At 45.2% G+C, this 21040-nt stretch overlaps 1 protein-coding gene across 4 annotated transcripts in view; it reads left to right on the plus strand.

The window, feature by feature from the left end:
- The first annotated feature begins 8589 nt into the window (after positions 1–8589).
- PRPS2 (phosphoribosyl pyrophosphate synthetase 2) overlaps positions 8590–21040 on the plus strand; it is a 32052-nt gene continuing 19601 nt past the window's right edge. For 3 of the 4 annotated variants that reach the window (XM_082375857.1, XM_082375855.1, XM_082375856.1), the window contains exons 1-2: positions 8590–8837; positions 14104–14287. In XM_082375857.1, coding sequence (XP_082231983.1) covers positions 8716–8837; positions 14104–14287 — 306 coding nt within the window. In that variant the 5' untranslated portion in view covers positions 8590–8715. Of the gene's footprint in view, positions 8838–9808; positions 9973–10535; positions 10621–14103; positions 14288–21040 lie in introns of those variants that run through there. The other variant, XM_082375858.1, reaches the window with a different exon arrangement.

A 21040-nucleotide genomic window follows, 5' to 3' on the forward strand; every position in this document is an offset into this window, starting at 1 on the left:
AATATCACGCAGGAGGCCAAGGCCGGGGCTGACTGGTGGCCATGGAGACGGACAGAAGTGAACGGACTTGAGGTTGAGACTTTGCAAACAGAACTAACAGCCTCGGCACATGAAAAGTAATGGGAAGATCAGAACCAAGGGCTGGGGGGTGGGGGAAAGGGGAAGATATTGGCCACAGGAACATGCTTTCAGCTGTAAGATTCATAAGCTCTGGGCATCTAATGTGCAGCATGGTGATTACAGCTAATAATACTGTATTATAGTTTTGAAAATTGCTAAGAAAGTGGATCTTAGTTCACCACAAGAAGGAAATCGTAATTATGTGCTGAAGGTGTTAGCCGACACTATGGTGGTGATCATTTTGTAATATATAAGTGTATCAAATCAACACATCGTACACTCTAAGCTTACACAAGGTATATGCCAATTATACCTCAATAAAGCTGGGCAGGCTGGAGCGGGGGGAGAAGAAGACTTCTCATTGAAGAGGCCCAGCTTTTTCTGTAAAGGACCAAAGAGTAAATATTTAGGCCTTAAAGCCACATGATCTCTGCCACAACTCCTCAACTCTGTCCTTGTGGCACAGAGCAGCCATAGACAACATGTCAGTGAAAATTTTCATCTGCATGTGAGTGTGTAAAGCTTTCTTAATGAAACAGGCTGTGAACAGAATTTGGCCTTGGTTTGCCCACCCATTATAGAGTTGGATGTTCAAGCCTAGCCCTCAGGAGAGAGGTCTGAGCTGGAGATATGAGCATGTAAATCATCAGGATTTACCAGGTCATGGGCCTGGATGTTGGCAAAGAGAGCTTGTAGAAAGATCAAAGAAGACAAGAGAGGCCGAGGCATTCCAACAACATCCCAAGAAACGTTGGGTGGGCGGGATAATCTTTATCACGATTGTGTTACTGTGATACTTTAGAAGCGAGAAATATTATCATAAGGAAGAAGTACCCTTTTTATACATCACATGGATCTAAAATGGAAAGCCTTCTTCAGTTGCTCCCACTTACATGGTGGAATGATGTAAGAGGCGGTGGGTGCAGTAGTAAAAGCTGCTTGGCTCCACTACATAGCTGTGTGACTTTCAGCAAGTTACCTAACTGCTCTGTTTCCCAGTTTCTTTACCTGTGAAACGGCGATGAGAGTCATAAGACCAAGCTCATAGGGTTGATGTGAAGGCCTGCAGGGTAGTAAGTGTTACATGCACATGTGACGTTATTATTCCTTCTCTCTGTGGCTACCTTATTCTAGAAAGGGTTTGCAGCAAGTTGCTTTTTTGGTCCTTACTTTAGAGCCTTCACTTCTCTGTTTGGCTCACACTAAAATGAAGCTCAATTCAACTTAACTGACTTTGTGTTGCTCCTCTCGTCAGAATGCTCCCCCACCTTCTCACAATCCCGAAAACCCTCTATCCCCTTGAAGAACCTTCTGGCGCCACCATTATAAAACTTCCTCACGCTTCCATCTTTGCCCTGGTTGGGAATTCCTGTGCCACTTAACTTGCTGGACTCCTCTGCTTGAATTATGTATGCCGTATCCAGCTCTCTTAGATTCACCGAGGGCACCAGAGTCTTTATCTTTGATCTAATTTCCAACCCATGTGACTGATCCAACCCACATGAAAAGGAAATTCCCCTGGGCAGCCTCAGATTATATGTAATTACCCGAGAAATCGGCTAATTCCACCTTCACCTTGCCTCTCAAGAAAGCGAACTCTTTTAATGACCAATTTTCATGGAAAGGAATTAGTTTAATATTCATCTTCATTGGGTCCACGTGAGGTTGACTTCTGGTTTTCATTTTATTGCCTATTGTTATGAACTTGTTGTTTTTTAGATATTTTGTACATTTCAGGCCATTATCAGTCCATGAATTTTGCTGTTCACGCTATCCCACTTTTGATGAGAAGTAACCACTTCAAGCCGGCTCCCTGATCCTGCAGACATAGTCTTCCCCGTCTTGGAAAGCGCTGACGCAGGGTGTCTTGGGTCATGTTGTCCATCCCCTGCCCCAGACCTTGGACCTGCCAGATCTCCAAGGACCCTGGTTCCTTTCAGTGGGAGATAGCATTTATACCAAACTCCGTACTCTGAAAACTGGTCATTAAAAGGAAGAAAATGAAATTTTGTCTTGATTTTCTAGTACAAACTATATTTTAGGGTAACCACGTATGGCTGTAGAAGATGAAGGGATGCTCTTCTTTACTGGAGAATTCCAGTGAATATTTGTAGACAGGAAGGGATGATAGAATTAGAAAATCAGCATTTGCGAGGGTAGAAAAGAGCCTTACAATGAAGGAATCAGACCATCACCACCTTAAATCAGTATCATCCTCAATATCCCCAATAGCAGGACAACCTGACATAATATATTAGATGTGATCATGGTATTGGAGTCATAAAGAAATGTCCTTATCTTTAAAAATATCTCTTATTGAGATGTAATTCACATACTATTCAATTTATTCATGTAAGGTATAAAATTCCATGGCTTTTAGTATATTCACAGAGTTGTGCATCCATCTCCATAATCAATTTTAGAACATTTTCATTACCCCCAAAGAAACCCCACACGCCTTAGCCATCACCCCCTAGACCCTCCATCCTCCCATCCCCCAGCCCTAGGTAACCCTTAATTTACTTGTCTATGGATTTGCCTATTCTGGACATGGAATCGTGCAATATGTGGTCCTTTGTGTCTGGCTTCTTTCACTTAGCATACTGTTTTCGAGGTTCATCCATGTCACAGCACGTATCAGAACTTCATTCCTTTTTATGGCTGAATAATATCCCACTGTATGGACCGATCACGTTTTGTTTATCCACTCATCAGTTGATAGACATCTGGGTTGTTTTCGTCTTTTGGGTATTGGGAACAGTGCTGCTATAAACACTCATGTAAACTATTTCTCTGAGTACTTGTTTTCAATTCTTTTGGCTATATACTTAGGAGTAGAATCGCTGGGTCAGGTGGTAATTCTGTGTTTAACTGAGGAACTGCCAGATTGTTTTCCAAAGAAGCTGCACCATTTTACATTCCTACCAGCAGTATGCGAGGGTTCCAATTTCTCCACATTCTCACCAACACTTGTCATTATCTGTCTTCTTGACTATAGCCAACCTAATGGGTGTGAAGTGGTATCATTATGGTTTTCATTTGCCTTTCCCTGATGGCTGATCATCTTTTCATGTATTTATTAGCCATTTGTATATTTTCTTTGGAAAAATATCTATTCAGATCCTTGGCCTACTTTTTTTTCCCATTCTTTTAATGGACTTGACTTTTTTAGAGCAGTTTTGGGTTCACAGTAAAATCAAGTGGAAAGTACAGAGAGTTCCTGCATACCTCCACATACGCATAGCCTCTTCCAACTATCAACGTTCTGTACCAGAGTACTACATTTGTTACAACTGATGATAGCTTCTTCCAACTATCAACATTCTGCACCAGAGTGCTACATTTGTTACAATTGATGAACCAACAGTGACGCATCATCATCAACCAAAGTCAATAATTTACATTAGGGTTCACTCTGTGGGTTTGGTCAAACGTATAGACATGTATCTACCATTATAGTATCATACAGAATAGTTTCACTGCCCCAAAAATCCTCTGTGCTCTACTTATTCATCCCTCCCTCCCCCTAACCCCTGGCAACCACTGATCATTTTACTGTCTCCGTAGTTTTGCCTTTTCCAGAATATCATACAGATGGAATCATACACTAGGTAGCCTTTTCCGTCTCTTTTAATTAGTAATGCACATTTGAGGTTCCTTTGTGTCTTTTCATGGCTTGAGAGCTCACTTCTTTGTATCACTGAATACTATTCCACTGTCTGTATCACTGGAATAATATTCCACTGTCTGGATGCAGCACAGTTTATGTGTCCATTCACCTACTGAAGGACATCTTGGTTGCTTCCAAGTTTTGGCAGCTATGAATAAAGCTGCTGTAAACGTCCATGTGCAGGTTCCTTTGCCCGTTTTTGAATTATTTGTCTTTTTATTGAGTTGTGGTCATGTTTATACATTCTAGATACAAGTCCTTCATCAGATATATGAATTGCAGACATTTTCTCCCATGCTTTGGGTTGCCTTTTCATTTTCTTGATGGTATCCTTCGAAGCACAAAAGTTTTTAATTTTGATGGCCAGCTTATCTATTTTTGTTGTTGCTGTTGCTTGTGCTTTTTGTGTCATAATAAAGAAATCATTGCCTAATCCAAGGCCATGAAGATTTATACCTATGTTTTCTTGTGAGAATTTTATAGTTTTAGCTCTTATATTTAGGGCTTTGATCCATTTTGAGTTAATTTTTATACATTATGTGATATCCATATCTTTTTATAGATGCAGACTAAATAATTTTCAGGTGAATATACGATGACTGTAATTTAGAACACTTCAGAAAAAATCAGATGAAGCAAATATAGCAAAATTGTGACAGCTGCCAAATCTAGGTGATCGGTTTATGGGTGTTCATTTTACTCTCCTCTCTGTTTAAAAATTATTTTTCTTTAAATAATAGAAAGTAAAAGATATAGAAATAAAAATCGGAAAAATACTTGATTATGAGTGAAAATGCCACTAACTGAAGAATAAACTTGCATCCATTTTAACTTATAATTTAAATTATTTATAAACATTAGCATTTTATAATTAGTTGTAAAGTGTCAGACTCCTAATAAAAACACCTGATAGAATGCATGCATCAGGGTGTCTTGGCATTGCTCTTAGGAACCAGTGTTCTAGAGCTTCTCACTCCAATATGGCAACTACCAGTCACGTGCGGATGTTGAACACTTGAACTATGGTAAGTCTAAATTGAGATGCGCTGTAGGTGTAAAGTATACATCGTACTTCAAACACTTGGTATGAAAAAGCTGGAAAATATCTAATGAATAATCTTAATATTGATTACAAGTAGGAGTAATAATATTTTGGGATATATTGGGTTAAAATGTATTATTAAGATAACTTCACTGGTTTCTTTTTACTCTTTTTAAATATGGCTACTAAACATGTAAATTACATACATGGCTTGTATTATATTTCTTTTGGACAGCACTGTTCCAGAGAACAAAGGGCTGAGCTAGAAGGTCTGCATTCTAATCCCCTTATTGCCTTTTACTAGCCATGTGACTTTGGGCCATTTCTTCCATTTCTCAGCCCTAGGATAGTTGAAAATAAATTCATTCAGAAAATATTTAGAGCTCTCACTATACAGAAAGAACCTGGCTAAATGATGCGGGGAATACAAGATGTGAAACTGTTCACAAACTCAAATGAGTGCTTTCCCATTTCAGCCCTATCCATGAGTCAATGAAGACAGAAGTCAACAATGGAAATATCTTATCATTTTAATTTTCTCCACTAACATTTTATCTTAAAATAATGAATACTTTACAATATGTTCGTGGTCTAAGATTTTATGTACACATAGTAGATGTTCTTTTCATCCTCTGGGTCTTGAGTCTTTCAACGTGTGTTCCATTTTGTTGGGGACTTCCTCAACTCCACATTCTGTCCAAGAAGTCAGTGCACTGGGGTAGACAGCTGGTGGACTGGTGGACCTAATATTCATGCCCTTATGTTGTCCCATACCACTTTGACGCTGGTCTTGGCCACGTGACTTGCTTTGGCCAATGGGACATTAGCAAACAGGATAAAAGCAGAGGCTGGATAAGCTCTTGCTCATTGAGGCTTATCTTCTTGGAAGCCTGCAGCCATGCTGTGAGGAAGCCCAAGCAGCTCTAAGGAAAGGCTCACATGGAGGAAGAAAGGGTCAGTGGTTTGTTCAGACAAGTGGTTCTTAACCTGGGGTGATTTTACTCCTTAGGGGACATTTAGCAATGTCTGGAGACACTTTTGGTTGTCACAACTGGTGGGGAGGTGCTACTGGTAGAGGCCAGGAATGCTGCTAAACATCCTACAAGCAACAGGACAGGGCCCACAACAAAGAATTACCCAGCCCAAATCTCAGTAGTGCCAAGGCTGAGAGACCCGCTCTAGACCAAGGTCCCCACAACCTGGGTGCTATGGATCAAGGATAAAGGCGCTTGGGAGAGAGAGTGTTCACACTTAAATAAAGATCAGCTTTCTGGACAGTCTGCTACTCATGGTGATTTTAGATGACTCTCATCCATCCCAGTGGGATATTTCCCCTTGTTTACCCTCAGCATTTAAGCATAGTAACTCATCAAAGTGTTGTACCGACAACCATTTTATTAGTTGCCCCAACCCAGATATTGCTTCTCCCTGGTAGTATTGAAGTCATGGTTTGTGACAATTCAATCATAGCTTCCAAGTGCCCGACCATAAACAGACTTGGAGGACCGGGGCTTTAACTTCTACTGTTTTATAGAGTCCATCCGTTTTGTTATCAAAGAACTGCAGCCCCACCATGCCAACAAGAAGCCACTTTCCCTCTGAGAAGAATGTGTATATATTTTGTCTATGAGAGAAATTTTAAGGACATAAAAATTATAGTAATACTGTTGGTAGTAAATTTTATTAGGAGAGTTTAAAATAATTACATTGGCAGACTCATTCAATAAAAATTTTAAACATATGTTTGAGTATGAGTATAAATCTCATTGCTATGGTAATTATCCATAGAATACATAGATAAGGCATTGCAAGAAGGGTTTTTTCCCCCAAAATTAATAGAGCACATATACATCTCCAGGCGGAATGAAAAAGGGGCAGAGGTGCTGCCATAATTAACGCTTTGGACAATTTTTTGGTAAGCAGGCAGATGCAGGAGTTTAAAAGAAACACGTGATGTGCTAGGCAGTCTAATTTGCAAAGTACATGGACCCAGATGAAAAATTCCAATGATATGAATAATCCCAACAATCCCCCAAATCCCAAAAATATGAAGTCAGATTAGAGCAGGCTACAACCCACCTGCGAGTGGCCTTCTCTTGATGGAGAGCCAATTCTTGGCAACATTAGGTAAAACCCAGCCATTTATCCAACCTGTTTAATCTGTTTTCATCGAGGAACGTTAAACTGTGACCAGCATCATCAACACGCGAGTCCTCCACCCCCATGTAACACATTCCCTTCCCCGACATTTGGTTTGTGCCCAGAGGTTGGTTTGGGAGTGTATTTGCTTCTTGAGAAAGACTTTTTGCTCCTGTCTGCAGGGAGGGAAGGGAAGGCGGGGCCTCCAGGGATGTGGAGGGCTTCAGCTGGGGGCCACCTGGGCGGACTGCGTTCCTGGGGTCAGGCCTTTGAGAGAGCGACAGGCAGGAGGTTGCGAAACTGGCACAAGGACCACCACATCTACCTAAAAATGAGGAATCTGGAGGGGCCTTTGTTCGATCGCACATCACGTCGAGAGCAACCTTGCCCCCTCCACCTGGGGTCAGGGCTCAGATGGTCACTGGCGCTGTGAATTTTTCAAGAACCCTGGACAGTTCTTTTCTTTGACTAAGCACTGGATGGTAAATAATTTAGGCTTTGAGGGCCAAGAGGCAAAATGGAGAGGATATTATGTAGGTACTTATATGACAAGAGAGAAAAAAATTCACAATGTTTTTATTGATGAAATCCAAACTGTAATAATAGAGTACAATTTTTTGCAGTACACACCCACTAATGAGAGGAAAGGAGTTCCTTTCTGAAGGGGATAATATGTCTCTTAATTGGGGTTCAATGGTATTGTAGCTATTATCACATACATACACAAATGTTCAAGTGTAAAATAATGCTTAGCTCTCTGGTGCAAACAGGCAGCATGTGGATCTGGCCTGCAGGCCAGTTTGCAGACCCTTGTGATCTGCACCAGTGATCTGCAGTGGGTTTGGGGGTATTCCAGGTTGGGGGGTCGCTCCTGGTTGCGAGGCACCTTCATCGCCCTTCCCTCACCCTCCCTCTGTGCCCAGCTAATCTGGTTCATTGACTCTCCCCCGCGAAGCAGGCCAGAAAGGTCAAGATTAGGGCCTGGAGCTCTCCCACGGAGCCAGGCCCCCCAGGGTCTCTCATCCCACCGCCCTCGGTGTGTAGCAGCCCCCGCCTCGCAGCCCCCGCCTCGCAGCCCCCGCCTCGCAGCACCCTCGGGCTCTTCCTCCAATCCTCCTGCCCCTCCCTCTCTCGCTCCTCCAGCTACTCCTCCCGCCCCCATCCTCTCCAACATCCCTTCCCCTCCCGCCCCCGCTTCCTCCCTTTCCCTTCCAGCTCCTCCTCCCCCGCGCCGCTCCCTCAGTTCCTCCTCCTCCAGCTCCTCCTCCGGGTCCTGTTGCGGCACTTTCCCACTCCACCTCCGCCTCCAGCTCCTCCTGCCTCAGATCCGCCTCCTCCAGCTCCTCCTACCCGGCTCGCGGCTGCGTCTTCCCGCTCTTCCCACCCCGCAGCTCCTCCTCCCTCAGCTCCGCCCCTCCAGCTCCGCCTCCGGGATCCGCGGCTGCGCTTTGCCGCGCCTCCGCCCCCTCCAGCTCCTCCTCCGGGAGCCGCGGCTGCGCTTTCCCACTCTTCCCACCCCGCAGCTCCTCCTCCCTCAGCTCCACCGCCTCCAGCTCCTCCTCCTCCAGTCCCGTCCCTCCCGCTCCGCCTCTCCCAGCTCCGCCCCTCCAGCTCCGCCCCCTCCAGCTCCTCTTAGCTCCGCTCCTGCCGGTGTCCGCCAGTCGCGCTTTCCAGCTCTCGCCGCCGGCTGCCGTGTTACCGCCGCCTCCGCCGCCCCGCGCCGCTTGGAGCCCCGCGCCTGACCATGCCCAACATCGTGCTCTTCAGCGGCAGCTCGCACCAGGACCTGTCCCAGCGCGTGGCCGACCGGCTGGGCCTGGAGCTGGGCAAGGTGGTCACCAAGAAGTTCAGCAACCAGGAGACCAGGTGGGGGCCGGGCCGGGGAGGGCGCTGGGCGCGCGGCTGCGGTGCCGGGCCGGCGCCGGCGCTTACCTGGGACCCCCTCCGCGGCTGCACGCTCCCCCTTCCGGGGCGGGACGGCCACTACGCGGCCTCCGCGCCACCGCCGCGGCGTCCGGGAGAAGCCGAAGAGGGCGGCCCCAGCCCGGAAGAGCGACCTCCGGGCGGTCACAGGGCACGGGAGGAGGTGGGCGCAGCTGGCGGGAACCGCGGGGCACGCGGGGCACGCGGGGAGGGACGGGCCTGGGCGTGCTCGCCCCGAGGTCCGCGTTCCTGCCTGGCCGATCCCAAACCACGGGCGCGCGAGGGAACGTCCCGCCCACGTCCCCAGCCCCGGCTGCGCGCTGGATTCGCCTGGGGCCGTTGAAAGTGCCTCTTACCCGCCCTGCCCCAGAGATTCCGGTCCGAGGGCTGCGGGGTCGGCTTTTTAAAAGCTCCCAGGTGACAGTGCTGAGCTGCCAGAGTGCAGACTTCTGAGTTCTCCAGAGGCTGTGGTCCTGCAAAGGGTTTAAAGAACCTGAGAACTCCAGGGCTCACGTGCTGGGATCCCCTGTGCTAACTTTTCTGCTTCAGAGATGATGGACCTTTTCTTTTCAGCTTCTTCGTCGTCCTGGGACTCTGCTGTGTCCCGCAGCAAGGCCATGGCTTGAATGTAACTGCTGCCCATGTCTCAGGTCCACAGGAAGCGGTCGCCTCTGTTCAGTGAAGTCAGGCTGGTGGCCCCCTCTGAAGCTGGACCAGCGTCTCCTTTTTTTCCACTTGCCTGAGTCCACGCAGCTCTTGACTAATTTCAAGTTGGTCCCATTTCTCCCCCCCTCCTTAAATATCTTCCACTGTACTCACTTACTGATCTTTTTTTTTTTTTTTTTTTTTTGAGTTACCGATCATTTTGATATCTTTGGCAAAGATTCAGTTCAGCCAACATTTCCAACAAGCGGTGCTGGAACAATTGTTGGCAGCTGCAAAAAAACCCAAAAAAAGTCCATCCATACTTCCCACCATTTCAAAAATGAACTTGAAATGGATCGCAGGCCTAAATGTAAAACCTAGAACTAGAAATTTCTAGGAGAAAACATCGGAGAAGAAGCTTGATGCCCTTGAGGTGGGCAAAGATTGCTTAGATACCGAGGGGTTATTATTATTACATAGAGAGAAGGTGGAGGTTGTTGTTTTCAGCTTGTTAGGCTACGGGAAACCCTTCTTCCAGGTGGGAAATCACCACTGCACAACCCTGATGATAATATAAGTGAAGAAGCATTTGTGAATGAGTATCAGGTGGTGTTAATGCACGAGTCCTTCAGCTAAAGAATTCCACTTGGCAGAGTTTTATCCAGAGGTCTCAGAGGAAGTCCAGGGCTCTGGAGAAGGATAGTGTATTCAGGTTTGAATGCCACAATATCTGGCAGTCCTGATTAAGTTGCAGTAGCTTTCAGAAGAATGGGATGATAGTTTGTCTCCCGGAGGCGGTGTCATATAAGTCAAGGAAAAATTTTTATTTGGTTTTGAGTATTTTATAACTACCACTCAATAATTAGAAATCATGAGGTGTCAGAAACCACTCAGCATGAAGTCTGGGAATTGCTATATAGTTACATTTTACGTTTTTAATATCTAGACTATAAAAGGTTAACTTCCTGACTTTTCTCTTTCCCATGAACTGTCTAGGCCCAGAGGTTGATTTTTTTATAAAGAGGACTCCCTGTACCAGATACTGCACTAGAGATCCGGTTTTTACCGTGTGGTCCTAGAGGTGAGAAGCAGAAGGGCAAAAGGAAGAGAGAATTGATACAATTCATGTTCAGGGGCCCCTTCCTGACTCCCTCCCTGAACCAAGACCAGAAATCTGGTTTGGCGCCTGGTCCTGAACTCCTCCCGTTACCCATTTTAAAAACACTATCTAATTGGACACAGAGCCTCATGATTTTACCTTCTCATCTCTAAATTATTTAAGCTCTGCAGGAAGACATTGGCTTCAGCTTTACAATTGATCACTGAAGTGCCACAGTGATGTCCTAGGACAGCGCTGATGATGGTGTCTGAAAGTCTATTGTAACCCGTTATGTTGGTCAGTTGACATGCCCAGAGCAGCCAGCTGGATTCTGAGACCCAAAGTTCTGGTTATCTGTTGTGTAACAAGTCACCCCAGAGCTTAATGGCTTGAAACTAATTGTTTATTTGACTCTCAGACCTGCATTTGGGCAGGGCTCAGCAAGGAAGGCTTGTTTCTGCCGTGTGTGGTGGCATCTGGGGCTGGAGGGTCCACTTCTAAGCTGGCTCACTCACATGGCTGGTAAGTTGGCACTAGCTTTGGCCTGGGAGCTTGGTTAGGAAGCTCAGCACCTCTCCCCACAGGGCTGCTGGAGCTTCCTTATTAGAGCATGGAAACTGGGGTCCAAGCACAAGGATTCCAAAACACAGGAAGTGGCAGCTCTCAGTCTGTTAAGGCCTGGGCCCCAAAGTCAGTGCATCGTCACTTCTGCCACACTGTGTTGTCAAGCACGGAGTCCTCCCAGATCCGGGGGAAGAGGCCATAGACTGCACTTCTTGATGGGAAAAGTGTTAGTCTGTGGCCGTCTTTTAATTACCACACCCATTCGTTGTTGGCTCAGATAAACTCATCAACCTTCTTATTTCAGGGTCAGTAAAGAACAGTGGACGCTGCCGCCTGGCCACAGTTTTTAAAAGGCCTAGAGTAAAGATCAGTCGTGACCATCTTTACGAGTAGAAGCAGGAATAGCTTTGGGGAGAAGTTGCCATGGTGATTGTATATATTTTCTGTCTTCCCCTGGACCGCTAGTCATATGGGGATTGAGGTTCCTTAGGAAAAAATAGGCTAAAGAAGCTGAAATTCGGGGATTAAACAGTCATAACACCAGGAGTTGTTGGCAAACCTTTTCTGTAAGAGGCCAGACAACATTTTAGGCTTCGTGGACCCATGGTGGCTCCAGCTGCTGTTGCATCTTACAGTTGTGTAGGTTAGAAGTCCATCACGGGTCAGTGTTCCTTTCTGGAGGCTCTTGGGGAGAATCCATTCCTTGCTTTCCCAGCTCTCAGGGGCTGCCTACTTTCCTTGGCTCTTGGCCCGTTCTTCCATCTTCAGGGCCAGCCACATAGCACGTCTCTGACCCTACGTCAGTCCTCACATCTCTTTCTCTGACCTCTTTTCTCTCCCTCTTGCATTTTTAAGGACCCTTGTAATCACATTGGGCCAACTAGAATAATCGAGGGTAATCTCCCTGTTTTAGGGTCACCTGACTAGTAGCCTTAATTCCATCTGCCACCTTGCTTCCCCTTTGCCCTATAAAGAACATATGTATTCAAAGGTTCTGGGGATTAGGACATAGACGTCTTTGGGAGGCCATTATTCTGCCCACCCCATTCTCAGCTCACGGGCTATAGATTATTGACCCCTGAGCTCTGTGATACTGTGATTTCCAGGTTGACTTCGCCTCACAGTTGATGTGATGTTCACGAAGGCATTACACTTAGCTCCCTAGTACTCGAGTTTGGAGGGAGCATGCAGAATTCGGTCTGTCACATGCTCTTCCCGAGGTCGGCATTGTAATCTTTCCATCCATGGCAGAGCACGTGCGGGGTTAAGTCCCACTGTTATCAAAACTCATTTTCAGATCCTGTCAACTTGAAAAATGGCATTTTTGTCTTCTAATTATTTAAAGTTGGGTAGAAGCTTCTGTTGATTCAGATAGACCGCTTGCTATATGGTATTCAAAATGCCATTTGTATTTACATTTTCTTTAGAAATAATTAGCTCTTTTAATAAAACAATACCATTGGGTATAATGGGTTTCTGATTGCAAGAGACGGGATACAGGTAATTGTGTATGTATGCCAGTGTTGTGCTGACTCGTTCTCTTGTTGAACCCCCAGAATCCTATACCTGAAATACAGAAACTTTCTGGGAGGCAATTTTCAAAGACTTTAGCTCCTATTTGCTCTTTCTCAAGAAGCTACTGGAGGATGCCCATCAGTAAAACAAGGAAGTGCACCCAGAAAGGGCACAGAAAGTGGGAAATCGAGGGCAGGAGAGGGGTGGAGGGAATCCCAGGAGACAGCTGTGCACAGGTGGAAAGAGAGCCAGCTCAGGGAGAGACTCGGGCAGGCCGAGGAATGGAGATCGCGCTCGAGGCCTTTGACATTGACATTGTGGGATTTAGTTTGTTAGCCAAGTGTTGAGGCTGCCATTTGTATTCAGTACTTGGAAAACTTAGTAGATGAAGAGGTTGGATAATTTCCTCCAGGGTAAACAGACCCCCAAAAGTTGTGCATAGAAGGGAAATACAAACTTGGTTTTCAGTTTACTGTATGACTCAGCTCTGAATGGCACTGACACAGTTAAAATGTAGCTCTCACATTTAGTTGGAAGATGCTGATCTATGTCAGGAGGATGGCAAGATGAGATGGCAAGGCTGCACACGGGTGCGGGTGATGGGATGGGGAGGAGATAGAGGTAAATCCTCCTCCTCCGTAGTGAGAAGTCAACACGTGATGCCTAAGATGAAAAATCCAGATGAAGCAATACAAACGTAAGGGAGGGACTTTGAAGGTAAATATCTAAAGACCATATCAAGAGTTGAAATTGGCTGCCTCTGGGCTGTTTATTTGTTTTAAGCCTTACAGAACGATTGGAGTTTTTTAAGCAATGTGTATGTGTAACGTTAACGAAAGTGAAAAACTAAAATACAGTATTGAGCCAAAAAGAGTTAATGTAACAGGCCTGAGACAATTTCTAAAGAGCATATGGGATCCCCTCATATATGAAAAAGGTCCCTTTGCAAGGTGGCCCTTTGCTGGCTTCTGGGAGCTTAGCTTTCGTGAGGTTTCCCGCCATTCCCTGTGGGAATAGCTCACTGTTGAACAGCGTAAACCACGTGGTTAACACCGAGTCCCTGGCCCCCAGTAAAACCCCAGGCGCTGAGTCTCTGATGAGCTTCCCCAGGAGTCAGTGCTTCACGTGTGTTGTCACAGCTCACTGCCGGGGGAATTCACACGTCCTCTGTGACTCCACGAGAGTAAGGACTCTTGGAAGCTTGTGCCTGGTCTCCCCAGACCTCGCCCGTGTGACTTGTCCCTTCGCTGATTTTGCTCTGTCTCCTCTCAGTGGAAGAAGTCATACCCTCGAGGACCACCGCCTGCCAAGTCCTAGGGAATCACAACCCTGGGGGTGGTCACAGGGATGCTTTCCTATTAACGGGTGGCATCTTCCTTCCCCTAGCGTCGAGATTGGCGAAAGTGTGAGGGGAGAAGATGTGTACATCATCCAGAGTGGGTGCGGAGAAATCAACGACAACCTGATGGAACTCCTCATCATGATCAACGCCTGCAAGATCGCGTCGTCCTCCAGGGTGACCGCCGTGATCCCGTGCTTCCCCTACGCCCGCCAAGACAAAAAGGACAAGGTATGGGGGCGGGGCTCCTGTTGGAGGAACCTGCTCTGCCTTAACGGCTACATTTATTTTCTCACTGTGTACCTCTGAATCCCCAGGAAATGTCTGCTCTCTACTGTCAGGATGGAGTAAATATGCCTTCTCTGGTTGGCTTTACCAAAGGTTTGTCTTTGGACCAGCCATCACGTTAATATTTGTACATATAGAAACAGATAAAGTGTATTTTTGCAGGTATGAAAATACCATTACTATAATATGAAATTATTATACTTTACATATAATGAAAGTGGATGAAATTGTTGTGTACCTTTGTGGTGGGGGATAGAGCTAAACACAAACACGCACACACATTACTATAGTCCTTGTGATGAAATTATTCTGTATCTTTGTGGTGGTGGATAGAACTACACACACACACACACACACACACACACACACACACACGTGACTATAAAACACTGGGGGAAGTCCTGAGCAGACCACTGGATTGTATCCATGTCAGGATCCCAGTTGTGATATCCTACCTTAGTTTTGCAAAATGGTACCGTGAGAAACTGAGGCAAGGTTGCACCATCTCAGCATTGTTTCTTACAGCTGCATATGAGTCTACAGTTATCTCAAGATACCAAGTTTAATTTATACCATTATCTCTTTTTAACCTTGCAAGAAGAATGAAGTTAATATTGTTGAATTATTCTTTTTGTAACACTAGCACTGTAGGAGGCTTTGTGAGTTTCTAGAAAAACTGAAGAAGATACGGCCTCTGCCTTCAAGAAGAATCAGAGAAGTTGGAGTTGGAGGGGAACTTGAAAGGGGATTGTATTACTTTGCTGGGCCTGCGAAAACAAATGAGCACAAACTGGGAGGCTTACTTAGAATGACAGAAATGTGCTCTCTCACAGTCCTGGAGGCCAGACGTCAGAGGTCAAGGTGCCAGCAGGCTGCACGCCCTCTGAAGACTCTGGGGCAGCCTTCTTTGCCTCTTCCTGTTTCTTTTGGCTCCTGGCATTCCTTGGCTTCTGGTAGCATCATTTCCATCTCTGCCTGTCTTCACATGGCTGCCTTCCTGTGTCTCTGTGTGTCCTTTCGTCTTTTATAAAAGGACAGTTATTGGATTTAGGGCCCGCCCTAATCCAGAATGACCTCATCTTGATCTTCACCTTAGTTACATCTGCAAAGACCCGATTTCCAAATGAAGTCACAGTCTGAGGTTCTGGGTGGACGTGAGTTTTGGGGATACCATTCAACTCTCTATGGGGAGCAACTCTTAAGCTGTTGTCCGCCTTGTATTTTATGAATAGATGGTCGGTTCCGCGGCAATCCTTTCAGTTCCATATAACATAAATCCATAAAACATATATTTATGGACATTGAAATGTGAATTTCAGATAATTGCCACATGCCATGAAATGTTGGGGTGTGTGTTGGCAGGGGCTGTGTGTGTGTCTGTCACTTTGTGACTTGGCTTTAGCTTGTGAGCTGCCCAAACCTGAGGTCCCACCTGTTCCTGTGAAGCATATGACCTCCCACTTGTCATTTATGGAGCTGCTTTTATTCTAAACTTGATTTGCAAGTTTTATGTGTGTGTTTAGCTGCTAAATTTCAATTTACTTCTTTCGTCCCATCAGTGTAGTCTGTTGTCTTAGCTCTTCCTCCCATTTGTGTGTTTCCATGGGCTTGTTCAGCATCTTCATTCTTGTCTGTGTCATAGGGAAGCTCATATTCTGCTACCTTTTCTCTTCCATGTAACAGGAGGTTTAGTAAATTCTGTATTCTGTCATTTGTCATCAGATTTTCCTTTTATTTCTAGTAGCTTTTGCACTTGGCACTAAGATATTTGATACATTGCTGCTTCTTTGGTAAATTACTCCTTTTATTATTACTTGGCCCTTTCCCACTGTGTAACGATTTGGAACCCTAACTTGTTTTTTGGGTTTTTTTTTGGGGTTTTGTTTTTTTCTTTTTTTTTTTTTAACCCTAACTTTCTTTTTAACTGATAGAAATATTGAGACACCTGCATTTTTTGTTTGCAAGTATCTGATTGGCAGTTACCTCTTGTTCCAAGATTGTATTTTCAAACTTTGTTTCTTATGTTTAATCATAATGAAGTCTTTGTCGCATAGAGAAACTAGCATGGTCTGCATGCCTGGTGTCCTTCCCCCACACAGGGGATGTGACGGCACTCCTGGCCTCTGGCCTCTACTTGCCAGCATTGCCCTCTGTCACCACGCTGACGGAGAGCCCTCCAGAGCTCTTGAAGCCCCAGTGGGCTTAACTGTTGTCTGGAACTGTGTTGTTCAACTGTCTCTTGATCCATGTTCCTATTGTTGGACATTGAGATGGGTTTTCTTTTGGGGGCCATTTTGAGTACCAGTTTCTTTCCTTCCTTTCACTGTTCCTTAGTCACTTTGCTGTAAGTGTGTTTCTTGGAAACGACATGGTAGCTGCTTTTCGTTTTTACCCCGATCAGACAGTTCCACGACTTTCTGAACTTAACCGCTGACGGAAGAGATAAGCTGGTCACCGTCAGCAACACAGAAGCAAGGCCATGATAGCAGTTGAGAGACGGCGCCAGTAGCAGCAGAGGGAATCTGGAGTTCAGAAATGGTGCGCCTTATTGTTGGAGAAAGCTGATAGCAGAAAAGGAATCACAGAGGCCTCTGTTAGTTTCCGATTGCTGCTGTAGTAAACTACTATAAACTGGGTGGCTTCAAACAACAGAAATGGATTCTCTCATAGTTGTGGAGGCCAGAAGTTGAAAATCAAGGTGCGGCAGGGCCATGCTTCGTCTGGAGGCTCTAAGGAAGGATCCTTCCTGGCCTCTTCCAGCTGCTGGCAGCTGCCACGTTGCTTGGCTTGAGGCCGTATCCCTCTGACCTCCGCTTCCATCTTCACGTGGGCTTCTCTTGCCTCTGTCGGATCTCCCTCTTTAAGGATACATACAGTAGCATCCAGGGCCCTCTGGGATAATCTCCCCATCTCAGAATCCTTAGTAAAACCACATCTGCAAGGGCCTCTTTCCAAATAAAGTAACAGTCACACAGGCTCCAGGGGTTAGGACCTGAGATCTTTGGGGCCACCATTCAGCCCACTCCAGGGGGCCTTGACAGGTCACTGATGTGTGAATAAGTGGGTATTTAGGGACAGTTCAAGCTCTGAGATAGTGTCATTATTACATCATTTATCATCTAAGTCAGGCTACTTGAGAGATGAAAGGGGATTCTGTGAATAATGATGCCAGGAAACAAGTGTTCACCCAACCGTCCCAGGTGAGTCTGACTCTTGACCACCCTTTGTATAGCCTGGCTCTTTGGGACTGACCTTGGAGACAGCCAGGACATGTCGATTGTTCTGGCACTATCATTTCTGACCTATCTCTAGTCAAGCTGACTCTTGTTGCAGTAAGGAGAGAGACTGTTTCTCTCACCATGCTGGTCGAAAGGGAAATCTTTAATTTTGTCTGTTATTTGAGGTGTGCTTTTGGACTTTTTAAATTGCTGCTAATAACTTTTCTAACTATTCATTTCTTTACTTAGACCAACTGGGCTGGCTTTGTATCAGGAAACTTTTGAAGTGAGGGTAACAAAGGATTTAGTAAGCACTTAAGAGAAATGGCCTGAGCCTATATGTAATTCATATACCAGCCAGGGTGAGTGATGAGGAGACCCAGGGTGATGGGGGAAAACACTTCTCCCCGCTTTTGGCTTCACTTAGGTAGGCTAAAGGCCACGTAGTGTTTGCATGTGATGGGAAGTCGTCGGCCACACTTGTTCTACGGACTCAGAAAGAAATTCTCCTCCTGAGCCACTGGAGGAGCCCTGGGGAGCCCCACAGACTTGTCCTTTCCTTCCCATAGGACTGTACTGTCTATGGCGTCTAAGACACAATGGAATTCTGTGCAGTCGATCTATTTAGAGTTACCTGCAAAGAAGCGCAGAAAAAGCTAGAGCCTTTTAACCAGATTCAAAGCTCGTTTCATTATTTTTAACCTCACTGCTTGTTTTTAAGCAAGTGCTGCACATCTGTCACATTTTATTTTTGCTCTTATTTGTATGTGCAAGAAACCAGGGGCAAGTTCTGACAGTGAAGGAAAGGTTTCATGATGACACATCAGCACAATGTAATACTAACATGGAAGAAAGATAACAATATAGTATTCATTGTAAAAAGTGTGGTGCAGGGTGGTCTGAGTTCTGGGGTAAGACTTTGGAGTCAGGTGGACTTGGGTTTGACCTTTAGTGCCATTATTTACTCTTGTTCTGTTGTGTCTTTAGTTTCCTCCTCTGGAAGTTAAGGATGGTATTTGGTACTATTTATAAAGTGCTTGGCACACAAGTGGGCAGACTTTCCCAAAAGAACCAGATGTCAGATTGTTGAGGCTTTGTGTACCACTGGGACTCTGTTGAAATTGCTCCACTTCACCATTTGGTGTGAAAACAGCCATATTTAATATGTAAGCGAAGGGGTATGGCTGTGTTCCAATAAAACTTTATTTATGGACATTGAAATATGAATTTCACATACTTTTCAAATGTCACAAAATATTGCTTTTGATTGGTTTTCAACCACTTTGAAACCTAAAAACCATTCTTAGCTCACAGGTTGTGAAGAAACAGAGCATGGGCTGTCTTGGCCCATGGGCACCAGTCCCCTGACCTCTGCTATAGTGGGTGCTCAATAATGGCTAGTTTCCTTCCCTGCTAAAAATCGTATGATGTGGGCACAGCTGGAAATAATTACTTTTGAGGGGGTAGAAGACTTGGAGCTTTTTTTTTTTTTTCCCCAAATTTTCAAGGTTATGTTCTATTTTCAATGATCAAATAGTTTCTTTTGATTTCTTAACTGGAAAATTTGAGGACAGTTGTGCTGACACAAATTTCTACAGTCTTGTCAATTTTTAAAGCCTGCGAAGTTTACGCTTTTTAGCAGGGCAGCAGCCGATACGTTAAATAAAATCTGGGCTCTCTGGAGAGACTTTGTCCAGGTTGGTCTGGCTCACAAAATATTTGACCTTTATCCATTTTTCATTAGAGGAGTCGAACGTTTTATCTTCGGTTGCTGTACCTTGACTACCTTTGTTGAAATGTCATACAAATTTTTCTCTGTCTCGGCTCTAAAGTCAGTTGAAACTTGTGAATCATTTTTCCTGCAAGATGCAGTTGGGGGTTGAGGCAAATTGCGAAAGACGGTCCAAAATCCAAATTTGAAAACAGAGTTTGAAGAAGAAGATCAGAAAGTATGAATTTAAAAATTACCCCTGGGACTTCCCTGGTGGCACAGTGGTTAAGAACCCGCCTGCCAATGCAGGGGACACGGGTTCGAGCCCTGGTCCAGGAAGATCCCACATGCCACAGAGCAACTAAGCCCGTGCGCCACAACTACTGAAGCCCGTGCGCCACAACTACTGAAGCCCACGCGCCTAGAGCCCGTGCTCCGCAACAAGAGAAGCCACTGCAATGAGAAGCCCGTGCACCACAATGAAGAGTAGCCCCCGCTCGCCGCAACTAGAGAAAACCTGCGTGCAGCAACGAAGACCCAACACAGCCAAAACTAACTAACTAAATAAATTTATTTAAAAAAAAAAATTACCGCTGTGCTTTGGCTCTCAGAAGTAAGAAATGCTCGACGCCATGGAGAGAACGCCATGGAGAGCGGAGGACTCTTTTTGTAGGTTATCAACTTAGAGGAAGAGCCCCAAATTGATGAGCATTGTGAGTCAGATTCCCAGCTATCGATTTGTTCTTTCAATTATCTTGGAATTTTGTTAGGCTAAATAATTCTCACAGTTAGTGAGGTGAGTGACTAAGCCTCGGAAACTTGGTGTTACAGAGATCCTGTTATTAAATATTTATCGAAGAACTGTCGTATGCAAGGTACAGAGCTGGGACTGCAGGTGATGTGGAAATCTCCAAAACCAATTCTTTGCCCTTGAGGGACGCATAGTCTAGTTGTGAATTATGCATCCTATGTAAAATATCTTCTGATGTCAGTCTTTAAGCAGGCGGCATAAGGTGGTCCCATATGGTGGGGACCAAATGCTGTGTCCCTTTAGAAGGGATAGATCATTTCTCTCGAGATTTCTCGGAGTACCTTAAAGTTTGGAGATTGGAACCAGATCTGGAGGATCAGACACATCAGGTCTGCAGAGATGCGGGTGGAATAAGGGTAAGGTGGGTGTGCAGGTGTAGATGGCAAGGCTTAGAGTGTTGTCCGGAAGAGGGAGAGAGCGGGCCCAGTCCCCACTGCGGGGAGGACCCGTCCTGGAGGCACAGGGATGGGGGTGGGGCAGACCAGGTCTCAGTAGCTAGAGCCGCACAGGCGGGAGGGCTTTTTATCCCAAAGGCAGTGTGGACCAGAGCAGGGGAGCTAACACGATGAAAACGTGACGTAGTTGAGCAGGTTGAACAATTTTTAAAAAATTAGAAAACTGTTTCCCCATAATCTCACTTTCTAGAAACATCTACTGGTAACATTTGGGCTGTTTCCTCTCATTGTGTGTGAAAAAAATGTGTGTGTGTGTGTGTGTGTGTGTGTGTATTATCATCAAGTAATAGGTTTCTTTTTTATAAAAGTATGGTGTTATTAGAGAAAATAAAAATCTGTTCACATTGTGATATAATTCCTGTGTGTTTTTACATGAATATACTGTGTGTGTGTGTGTGTGTGTGTGTGTGTGTGTGTCTGTCTGTGTATTTAACAGAGATCATTTGTTACTATTTTGAATGAAATCTTTTTTGTTTTCAGCTTTGAGATATAATTGACATG

This window comes from Balaenoptera borealis (genome assembly GCF_965194805.1).
Source record: "Balaenoptera borealis genome assembly, chromosome: X".
In the NCBI taxonomy this organism is placed as follows: Eukaryota; Metazoa; Chordata; class Mammalia; order Artiodactyla; family Balaenopteridae; genus Balaenoptera; species Balaenoptera borealis.